Source organism: Plectropomus leopardus, chromosome 22 (genome assembly GCF_008729295.1).
Source record: "Plectropomus leopardus isolate mb chromosome 22, YSFRI_Pleo_2.0, whole genome shotgun sequence".
NCBI lineage: Eukaryota > Metazoa > Chordata > Actinopteri > Perciformes > Serranidae > Plectropomus > Plectropomus leopardus.
In genome coordinates, this window is record NC_056484.1 from 6,375,169 (window position 1) to 6,386,760 (window position 11,592).

The 11,592-nt window shown below is 35.6% G+C and overlaps 1 protein-coding gene across 1 annotated transcript; it reads right to left on the minus strand.

Annotated features, from left to right (window-relative positions):
- Positions 1-361: 361 nt before the first annotated feature.
- On the minus strand, positions 362-7,341 carry tigarb (TP53 induced glycolysis regulatory phosphatase b). The gene is made up of 6 exons (XM_042511650.1): positions 7,260-7,341; positions 6,911-6,948; positions 5,576-5,697; positions 3,735-3,812; positions 3,518-3,628; positions 362-1,258 (listed from the first exon to the last, which is right to left on the minus strand). Exons 1-6 carry the CDS (start codon positions 7,289-7,291, stop codon positions 833-835), a joined length of 807 nt encoding a protein of 268 aa, XP_042367584.1. The 5' UTR covers positions 7,292-7,341; the 3' UTR covers positions 362-832.
- Positions 7,342-11,592: the final 4,251 nt, after the last annotated feature.

An 11,592-nucleotide genomic window follows, 5' to 3' on the forward strand; every position in this document is an offset into this window, starting at 1 on the left:
TTCATCTTTGCATCCGCAAGTTTTGGCCATTTTTTAAGTGATTTCCTCAAGGTGTTCTTGCAACATACTGTTTACAAGAATGAGAGTGTTGAGGTCACAATGACTTTGACCTTTAACCTATAATCAATAAAAACTGATCAGCTCATTGCTGAGTCAAAGTAGACGTTTGTGCAAAACGAAATTTCTTGGAGGCGTTGAATATGCCGTGCGGACATACAGACGGATGGACAGGCAATCCGAAAACATAATGCCTCCAGCCTCGAGTACTGCGGATGCAGAGGCATAAAGACACACAGAAGAAGCAGCAGCTGGAAAGATATTTAAAATGAGGTTTCACAAATAAGTTTGTCATATGCACATCCTGTATTATTATTTTTTTATTCTATGTAAAACTCAGCAGAGGGTCAGTGTTGACATGTTGTATTGCACAAGTAAAATGAGCAGCAATAAAGGAGTTACATCAACTTGAAAATGCCACACATACAGTCTCCAATAATACACAGATTTGTCACTTTGGTATAACATGATAAAAGAGGCGATACATTTAACAATATTAAAAATGTATATAGTATAACGCAAGTCGTCACTGACCTACAGCTAGGAGGAGGATGAGGCATTTTTATAATACAGTACTGCACACATCAAAAGACTATGATTAATGAGAGAACATAATTTAAATATCATGTGCATTGCTGTTTTTAGTTACCCGTGGTAACTTTGAGGTCTTTGTTTCTTATTTTCCCTTTAGTTTTCACGATTGTTCTTTCAAGAGACTGTGTACAAAAACAGTACACCATAACTTAAAATTCTGTCCCATTTCTTCCCCTTCACACTATTGAGCAGCTGTGAGGTTTTCCAGGTGATCCTTCCTGTTGGTGAAGAGGCAACGCGCAGAAGAGAGGACCGGGCCGGACTCAGAGTGACTCAAAGTGAAAATGAAGCGACTGATGCCCGTGTTCGGACACGGTGAAAACAGCTGAGACATCTTCAAACCTGCAGGCAGAGAGCTCTGCAAATCCTCTACAAGGTGCCTGACGGCCACACGGATGTAAGCGCCGTGGCTCACGACCAGAGCGTGCACCGGCACTCCCTGGAGACCGCTGTCAGCGGAGCCAACAGGATCAAGGTCTGAGGAAGCAGCTGCGGTCCCATTCGCAACTTCATTTGCTCCTGCAGAAACATGTGGTCCTGACCAGCCGTGTTCATCCAACATTTGCTTGAAAAGGACTTTGAGGAATTTTTTGAATCGCAGCTTCACCTGAAAACGAGGTGACGGTAAACCTGAGCAGGATCAACTGTCAGCATGAGCCTGATTTTGCTATCTGTCAGCGAGTTTCCTTTTAATTTCTCTGCGATTGTACATACTTTATATCAAGAAATAAAGCTGAAATGACAAGTTACCTAATCAGTTTCTTGGTTGACAAAAATAATTAACAATTATCTAAATAATTGTTTGTTTTAAGTTTTTTTTAAAGTGTTTTTTCTGGTTTCTATTGTCATTTGAAGACTTTTTTTTTTACATTTTATGGAAAAAATAAATCATTTTAGGGTGAAAATAACTGCCATTTAGAAAAATACCACAAGTAGTCACCCATTTTTGCAATTGCTTGAAATTCTCCAGCATCCACATTTCAACGTGGATCATATTTTCATGTTTTTTGTGACTATGTGACTAATGGGAGTGACAGTTTTCTATATTGGTCCAGTGTTTACTGAGACAGCTGCAACCAGCAGTGGCACAACAAGCTGTAATGTAACCACTCCTGGCAGGTGCACCCAGTCAATTTACGTTCATTTAAAGCGCTTGTCTTTGCAACTGACAGGCTCAGATTATTACCATAAGTGTCTGACAACATTATGAAAGGACACTACAGAAAAGATTTGGAGAAACTTAATGGGAATTTGTCTTGGGTTAAAGTACTACGCAAAGTTATAATCACAGCAATACTTTAGAGACAATCACTTAATATAATAACACCACACTGATTACACGCAATAAATGCCACCTCGAAATGAGATCACAATAGTTTTATAATATTACATAATGCGATCACGATGACATAATACTGCGCCAAAATAGCCTGATCGCACTAAGATAAAATAAAGAAAATATATCAATGATGATGACAAGAAAGACAAAATAAAATTGAAGATAGATTAAAAAAAATTAAAATAGTAAAAAATGAAATAAAAATGTATGTAAAAATGAAAATAAACATTTTTTCCATTGTTCTATTCTGTTTTGTGTCTGATATCCCTCATGGAGAAATCTCATTCTGAAATCTTTTCACACTGTTGAAATAAGCTAAATATTCTGCCATGATGTCAGTGAAAATATTTAGGCAAATAGTACCCTGTAAAAAAACCTAATTAAAAATATACAAGGTGTTTGAAAATACTTATATTTAGCATTTGTTATCAATATTAACCCTTTGAAACTTGGAGCATCACACTTTTTTGTGCTGCTATCAGACACCTTTCACAAGCTTTGAATCTTGAGCAAACTGGTGCAATTTGTCTCAAAAACGTGGAATAATAAGGCAATGGGCAAATTGGTAAGAACTGTTCGACAAAATGCAAGAAATTAGTAGATCTGAAAAAATATATATGTAAAAAAAAAAAAAGCTAGGGTAGTGTGTTTGTGTTTAAATGTCTTGGGGGAAATAGAAAGTTAGGGAAAAACGATATAATTATCATAATAACACATTGAAAGTTATATATTCTATGCAGAATCATAATTTTAGTTTTTAACTTTCTCTTTTATTTTTGTTTGTTTTGTTTTGTTTTGTTTTGTTTGTTTGTTTGTTTTACTCATTTTCAGGTAATTTTCATGAATTTAAAAAAACAAACTAATTTCTTGCTAATTTTTGGGGCATTTCTCCTCACGTTGCTCATTGCCTTCCTCCCATGTTTTTGAAAGAAATCAAGCCAATTTGCTCAGGTTTCAAAGGGTTAATAATTCACTTTGCCATAATTCTTATACACTGTCAGCACTTCAACAAAACGAACTCTTCCCGGCACTCCTTTCTCCAACTCTGACTAACGTTTCCACTGTTGTTTATTTCTGCAATTTCCAAACTTTTCATTTCACTGTAGAAATCCTTTCTGTAATGTTGTAAGACACAAACCATAATAATAACCTAAGACTCTAAAACAAGCACTCTGCAGCAGACTCTTACATTGGAAACATCTTAAAAACCGTTCCCACAAATCGCTTCGACACAGAAACATGGGAAAATATCGTCCATGTTGAAAAATGCTGGAGTTTGCCTTTAAGGTGAGTAGTTTGGGATTTTCCACATCAGCTTCTTTATGCAATGTCAAAAAATGAACTATATTGAACTGTTATCTCTCCAGAAAGAGTTTTTCTAATGCAGTATTTGAAATCGGCACTAGATGGCGAAGTTGCACAAACAACACTCTCTTGACATCGAGTTTCAAAGTAGATGTTTTCAATTTTTTTACAGTATTGTACAATGAGTGTCCAAATGATAAATTCTGACTGTATCTGACTCACCTGGTCCAAAGTCTCTCCTCCTGGAGGAGTGTAGTCACGACATGACTGTCCAGCAGCGTTGGCCATGTTCTTCAGATCCTCTTTGGGTCGTCCTTCAGCGACACCAAAACCCTGCGTCAACAACACAACCACGACCTTGAGCTCAGAACAGAAACTGATGTAGCGCTACATGTAAAGTTTTAATATTTGGACAAAGTTTAAAGACAACACATCTTACCCTCTCCCTGAGTAACGGCTCCAAAACCATCTCCGTGCCAGAGCAGTGAGTGTTGTTCCTCCGAATTATTTCAGCTGTCTGAAGGAGGAAATGTAATCTGGAAATTACTGACTCAATACATTTGTAAGTGCCTAAAGAATCTGTTATGAACAAACTTAAAGGTCATTAATACACTGTCAGCAGAAGTGAGTCAAAGACCACAGAGACATGAATGTTCACACAACTATTTCATATCTGGAGGACTTTTACATGCATCCTGTCGTTCACTTTTTCACAATCGGGGGAGAACAATGGTGACATTTTACTGGTTTAACAGAATTATTTGTTCCTGATGGGAAATAAACAAGATGCTGATATAATTGTGGACAAAAAATAAAAGTGAAGCTCCAACTGTGAAACTGTGCAATTTTAAGCATCACTGCTCAGGTCCAAGCAAAGAGTTTCTTCTGCATCTTGGTTAATGACAACTATCTATTAGTTTAATGCAGGTCAGTGTCAACAACGGTTTTATTAGTCAGTGATTCCCTGTTTAGCATTAATTACCCCTATTTATCAAAAGCACCTTAAAAGGACAGTGTGTAAGATTTAGTGGGATTTAGCGATGAGGATTGTAACCAGCTGAAACTTCTCCTGGTCCCGAAATGTAACCGAAATAAAACTCATTCATTCATGCATCTCACTGAATCCTACACACTGGTTCTTTAAACTAATATGACCTTAGTGCCATTTTCAGTGTTATGAGTCAAGGTCATTGCAGCCCTCTGATGCTTTTGAGGCCTGTTCTGTTTTATATACATAATAACACAGACATATGGTGGGAAATTATCACATAGGAGTTGGTTAACATGTTGACTGAAAATGTGAGAGATTTGGTCTGGAATCAATTATTACAAAGGTCACTGATGTACGGCTGCTGCGGTGGTAGTGTTGAAAAAATGATTACAAGGAAATTTCGTCAAAACGCATGAGAGGTTCCAACAACAAAATGTTAAATATATAAACGTCATATCACCTGGCTGCCATCATGTATGTAAAACTAATAAATTATTCTATTAGAAGTGACCCCTCAAAATATCCATACGAAATCTCAAAAGTGTGGATACGTGGTTTTAAAAGATACGCCTGACATTAGTCAGTTTTATTTTAATACCAAAAAATCCAATGAAATACCAAAACCAACACCTGTTTCATAATACTTTTTGATTTTCCTACTCTTTCTCCAATCATTCTTACCGAAGAATTAAATCTTTTTAAAAAATGATTCACAGATATCAGCGTCACGTTATGATGATGATAAGAAAATGATAATTAAAAAGAAAATACAACGACATGGCACTGTAATTTATGTTAAATATTAGTAGAAAGCAGTGCAATTGTTGGGGATAATATTTGGCCCTGGATTAATACACCTGAAGCTCTGGGTGAATATTTCCTGTAAGAAGGCGTATGTGGGATTGTCTAAAAATAAACAACTTTTTCATTCAGTTTTTGGAAAAATAGTGTCACTGTATAACAGGAATAACAAATCAGACTTTGTATACTCAGTCAATAATAGTTAGTAGGATTGTAGTCTAGTTTTTTCATGTAATTTGTTGACAATAAAATAAAATAAAATGCAGAATATCACCAAACATATCCTTTAATAAGCTGACAGAAAGACAAGACAATAACAAATTTGCATGATCTGATAGTGTATTAAGTCCATTTAAACCACCTATTTAGCCACTATGAAGGTGGAAAGGGAATTTATTTATTTTTTGTCACCTAATCTGTTTGTGATATACAAATGAAAGATGAATAGTTATTGTCTGGTAAACTAAAAATTAATTTGTCTGTCTTACCTGTATGGCTCTTTGCAGATTACTGGCAAACACGTTGTTGAATTTGATGTCTTTGAGGTATCGTCCCACCGCCTCGCCTTGCTGTATTCCTGTTTCTGACAGGGGAGTGTCCACACCTTGACCTAAAAAAACACAGAACAGAGTTTTCATCTTCTGCAGTAATACTACGTATAGTGCAAATTAGTGTTAATCAAGTCTTTTGGAGTGCTAGTTTTCTGTGAGTGTTTATCCCTATTGTTAATCCTTATGTCTCTCTCTCGATATAAACTAACAGTGTAAGAGATTTTTATGGCTAATATGAACGTTTCAAATGCAGTTTGAAGGGTAAAAATCTCTTCATGGGAAAAATGTAACACCTGTACACGTCATGCCACACAGTTTTATAAAGACACGTTTCGATCCTACTTGGATCTTTGTGGGTTATAATGTTTGAAAAGATGAATCCACAACTATATTTATACATAATACACACCAAAAGGCTGAATCTGTGGTCAATGGTGGCATGTGTGGTCAACCGCCTCAACAACTCAGGGTGGTGAAACAATTGACAATTCAATAACTAACACAGAAAATGGTGGGAGGAAACAGTGACGCAGAGGCCATTTTACAAAATATAAAACACATATCTCAATTGATAAATTGAAAAAAAAAAAATTAATCAAAATTCATCTGTCTATAACACCTTCAAAATTCATTTAGAGGCAGAAAAGCACCTCTCTAAAAAATAGTCTTAATTTAAATGAAGGAAAAGAAACTCAATAAGTGAAGAAACACACCTGTAACAAACAACTTATTGTATCATGACACAAATTTTCATTAATACATGTGTGACAGGGTCTAGATCAACATGTGCATGTAAACCAATAGTGAGAGCCCTAACCGTATAACCACTATTAATTATTTTAGAGAAAATGTTTAATTTTGTACTCTTGATTCAGACCTCATGGTGTAAGAGTGAAAATCTGTGCAGCCGCTGTGGAGATATCAATGTCCAAAGTCAAGAAAACTGTCTTGCACACAAGTTTTAAGGGCGTAGGTTTAAGGAAGTCATTCATATTATCAGTAGGCTATAAACTGTAGGTGGATGATTTCAACACATTGGCTCAGGGAAACTTATATTGAACATTTGATCAAAAAAAAAAAAAAAACGTTATTGGGGACATAAAATAATGTGAAAGGTCTCCAAAATGAGTCATATACCCAGGATACTGAGCTGGAGAACACAGTCAGGCTCTCTAATGTAAAATGTAAGGTTATGTTTAGGCTGTTACACCTACACGTTGCACAGGGGTGTTTAACAAAGCAGATATGTGAGTCAGACTTTTAACAACGTACCTTGCAGCAGCTTGTCCTTGTTGTACTGCGTTTCTCCACTGTGTGAAAATACAGCAATGCCACTGAATTAGCTTCACCACTTCGATGTTTTTTAAAGCTGACAACAAGCTAGCGATGCTACCTGTCAATATACATCTGACTGAAAGACTGAAACATCATGTACACAGTCAAACTAGCTAAGCTACTTTACTCGTTTGTCAACTCTCAGCGCACACATTCAGCCGCCATCGTTATTACCGAGCTGACGGGTCACACAGTTTCCGTAGAATATCGACACATTAAAAATAAATCCGTGTTTAAGTCATTTAAGGACGTAAAAGAAGAATTAAACCTGTAAATATTCACTTACTGTCGTACGAGCGTTAGACTGAACGTAAACATTTTCCACAGCTGTTCCCGTGCTCTCGTGCAGCTACTTCCGGTTTGGCAAAACTGAGTAACGTAACCTCCGGCGTCATGGCGTCACTTCCTGCGTCATGACGTCATACACGTATCGCATTGCAGAGCTGCGTAGAGATTTTATAATACCTTCCTTATAATACATCCATGTATTATACATCCATGGTAGAGACCAATATCTGACCATACAAATAACATGACATGACATGACATGACACAGCATAACAGTCCTATTTTTTGTCATAAATGCTGCATATACACTTTGCAGTTTTTAATCCCTATGTTGTGTACAGAAATTATACATTTTAATTGTTATGTCTTTGATAGATAGATATACTTTATTGATCTCAAAACTGAGAAATTGGGGTGTAGCAGCGCCATACAGTAAGAACAAAGAGAATAAAGAGCAAACAATATTAATAGAATATAAAAGGAATATACTTAAAAAAACTAAAAAACTAAGAGACTATACATATATACAAGTGTAAAGTGCGGAGTGACTGCAGTTGCAGAGGTACAGTATGCAAAATTAAAAAAAAAAATAAAATAAAAATAAGTTAAATAGACTGTAGGTGCAAGAGTCAGAGTCTGTTTGTGTCATCTGCTGTTGTCATTAGGCTATTTATTATTATCATTATTATTATTAATATTTATTTATTTTAAAAGCACATAACATTAAATAGCAACAGTATAAAATACAAATGTAAATATGCCAGAGTTAGCAGGACTGCTAATTTACATCTGTAGTCCCTTGGCATGTGACAGACAATAAAGATATAGACAAAAAGAAAGAAAAAGAAAGAAAGAAAGAAAAAGAGAAAAAAAAAAAAAAAAAAAAACAAAAAAAAAACAAGGACAACAGAAGACAAAAGTGCATTAACAGTAGCAATGTAACATGTTTTGTATAAAGTGCATGGTGCAAAGTGCTTTATCTATGTGCAGAGTGTAGAATTCAACACACGCGTTGGTTGTGCACATATATCATGGATCACCGGATATTGTTATCATTTAATTATTGTTGTTGTTGTTATTGCTTTTGTTTCATTTAAATATTAAATGTATTTGTCATTTTTATTATAATTTAGGTTAATCTAAAATTGTTAGGATTGTGTCTTTTTCTGGATTATGATGATGTAGTCAAATAAATTCTAAATAAATTCTAAATAAAGTCTTTTTTATTTTTCATAAAGAAAAAAGAAAATCCTAAGCATCTGTAGACGTTGTATACCTGTATGATTACATAGAGAAATAAAAGCAAAAATGTACAGTTTAAAATTGATCATTGTGCTAATTTAAGATAATTTAGCATAAAAATAAAAATTTAACATGAACTTTAAATCACATGAACTATGTCGAACGTCAACAATGACCTACGTATTTTATGTTATCCAAAGCTGGAACAAATAAAGTATATTTAAAAATAAATAAAGAAAGATATAAAATCATCTGCTGTACTTCAAGTCTTAATATGTTCGTTATGAATATAGACCTATTTAAATTGTTGTCTTTATTCCAGAAAATAGTTACGTTATTTATGTTGAACAACAGTATTAAATGAAAAAAATCAACTAGTTTTTCAGATGTAGGACTGTGTTCCCATTTATATATTTGAGGACAACACCAATTTCTTTTTACCTGCTCACCTCAGTGGTTTTGTCATCCTCTAGTGGTGTTAGAAAGCTACGTTCTCACAAAAGGCACAAACCAGTTATTATTTCTGCAGATGGTCAGACTTTAGTCTCTACAGAGGAAGACAAATAAAACAGTCACATAATTTTAGCCAATTTATTGAGGAGAAATTGAGGTACACTGTGTGGTTGCACATGGGGATAGTGGGAGAGGAGTTTGGAAAAACAACCACACTGAACAATGATAAAACATTCTTGTGGTTTAAACTTCGACTAAATGGGTACCTCAAAAACTAACAATATTCCACTTTGTTCCAATGAAATTCCTAGGAAAACATTTTTTTTGTCTTTCTGATACATGTCAAACATACAGTATAGGCAGTTTTTTTATTTAGATATATGAATAACCTATTTTAAAGTATAGGCACTTACAACTGCTCAGTGGAATCTGGTGGCAGACATTTCTTGATTTAAAGAGAAGAGGCACCGTCTTTCCTCTCATCCAGACAGAAACAAAAAAAGTGAAACCCGTCCAACAAATTCAGAGTGAAAAACGACGTGTGTGTGATTGTGTGTGTGTGTGTGATGTGAAGTTTGATGAGGTAATGCGAGATGGGCTCTCGCTCTATTCGTCCAAATTAACCTGAGGTACACAAACATAACACAGAAGCAGCAAGAATACGGTAGAATATAAAGATACAAATGGAACGATAAAAAGAATAAAACATGCTAATCAAATAAAGATCGGCAAAAAACAAGTACTTCCAGTCCCGCACCAAACTGTGTTACGTTCCCTCCAGTACACATACAACAGAAAAAGCATGTTACATATACACAATTTCATAATATAGCAGCACACAAGTGAATCACAATAAGGCATCTTTGTGTAAGACTAGAAAAGAAAAAGCTTCGTAGCAGCAAGAGAATGATGTGTATAATCTAGTTTTCTCACTTTGGAATTATCTCTTTCAAATTATACACAAAACTATTTTAAAGCATACACATTTTTTTCTGTTTAAAGCACTTTTTTTTTTGGAAAAACATTTGGCTTTTTTGCACAACAGAACATGCATGAATACAATTTAGAAACTACATTTCTGTTCTAAAGTTAATTACTTTTTTTGCTCCCGGGGAAATTGGTTATATACAGTCGAAACCCCTACCTACCCATGTCTGTAATGGAGAAATCTTCAGTTCAGAGAGCAGTTTACATAAAAAAGAGCAAAAACACAAAGCATATTTGGGACACAGTATGTGTGTCACTCTTTGAAAGAACTATTGGAAGGTTTTGGCTATGGATTAAAAATTCAAGTAAGGTTAAATAAACGCACTGAATCAAAAAAAAGTCTACAAGTGACTTGGCTTTCCTTAGTTTATATACTAAAACACCGATTATCCTACGTCTACTCACCTGTCAGGGCGTAGCTTTCAAGACAATGTGCGTTACCCCATGGGAATCCAGCCCAGAAAAAAAAATCAAATAACTTAAAAAAAAAAATACCCTAACAACCCACTGAACTCTCCTCAACCACCATCCCCTTACCATTCTTAAGGAGTGTGTTTTTAAAAGTGCATCAATATTGTTCCAAGTCGCTCACTCTCAAAAAAAAAAGTTAATGGTGAAATTGATAACAGGAGAAACTGCAGCACAACAGATCTGCAGAAACATTACATAGCTTAAGTCAACTTCCTCGCCGTTTCGCTATCATCAATGCATTTAAACTTCTGGCATCAACCAACTTTTCACATGCATTTGTTTTCCGAAAAAACCTCACAACAAAAACCTTCAACCAAGAGTTGTTCCGATACCAGTTATGAAAATGCTTCCAATATTGTCCAAAACGCTTGAGTATTGGCGAGTCTATGAACCGATCTGATACCATGTGGGGTTTTCCCACATAATCACGCCACAATTAAAACATCTGCTGCCATAAATTGTTTTTTTTATTTTTGAAGCTAGACCGATCATTAGGAGCGCTATTGGAATATATATGCTGCTGAGTTATTTGCTGCATCGCACTCTTGGAACGCGGAGCGTACTCCGAACACCGATGGAGCCGCAGAACATCAGGCGCATGAAGCGTTCATTGTGCTGCGTCTAAAAGTCGGATTTACTCGCCGCAGCTTATCCATCGATCTGATCTGATCTGATCTCCTTGGATCGACAAAGCAGTTATCAATCACGCGAATCGCAAACTGCTGCTGAGGAAAAAAAGAGCTGGAGAGCTCCACCTGCATTGGCGTTCACGGATCATCAGAACTTAAGAGAGGGGACACAGAATGATACAAAGGGACACATGCATTTAAAATAAAAATAAAAAAGTTTGATGCCACGGTGGCGGTGAAGAACTGATTTCTGGTAAACGGAGGAATGTTAGCCGTCAGCAAAATGTCATCAGCTGGATAAAATAAAGATCTATGGCATTTATTCTCTGTTTTTTTAAAATATTTTTTTCATGGGGTTTAACCTGAGTATCCCATACAAGGATATCAATCATTTTACATCCACACAGGGTTAGTGGTAAACACCTTTTTTTTTCTTAACGCAATGGTATCAGATTGGTACTTTGTAGCAGCCGATACGCAAGTTCAGGTATTGGAATCGGTATCAGAACATCTCTACTTCAACCTGCATCCATTTCCTCTCAAACTTGG

Excerpts from the sequence above, each read along its gene's own strand:
- tigarb (XM_042511650.1), bottom strand. The coding sequence starts at position 7,291 with ATGTTTACGTTCAGTCTAACGCTCGTACGACA. Across the intron at positions 5,698-6,910 it reads CAAGGACAAGCTGCTGCAAG|GTCAAGGTGTGGACACTCCC; the intron begins GTACGTTGTTAA and ends GTGTTTTTTTAG. Across the intron at positions 3,813-5,575 it reads ATCTGCAAAGAGCCATACAG|ACAGCTGAAATAATTCGGAG; the intron begins GTAAGACAGACA and ends TTCCTCCTTCAG.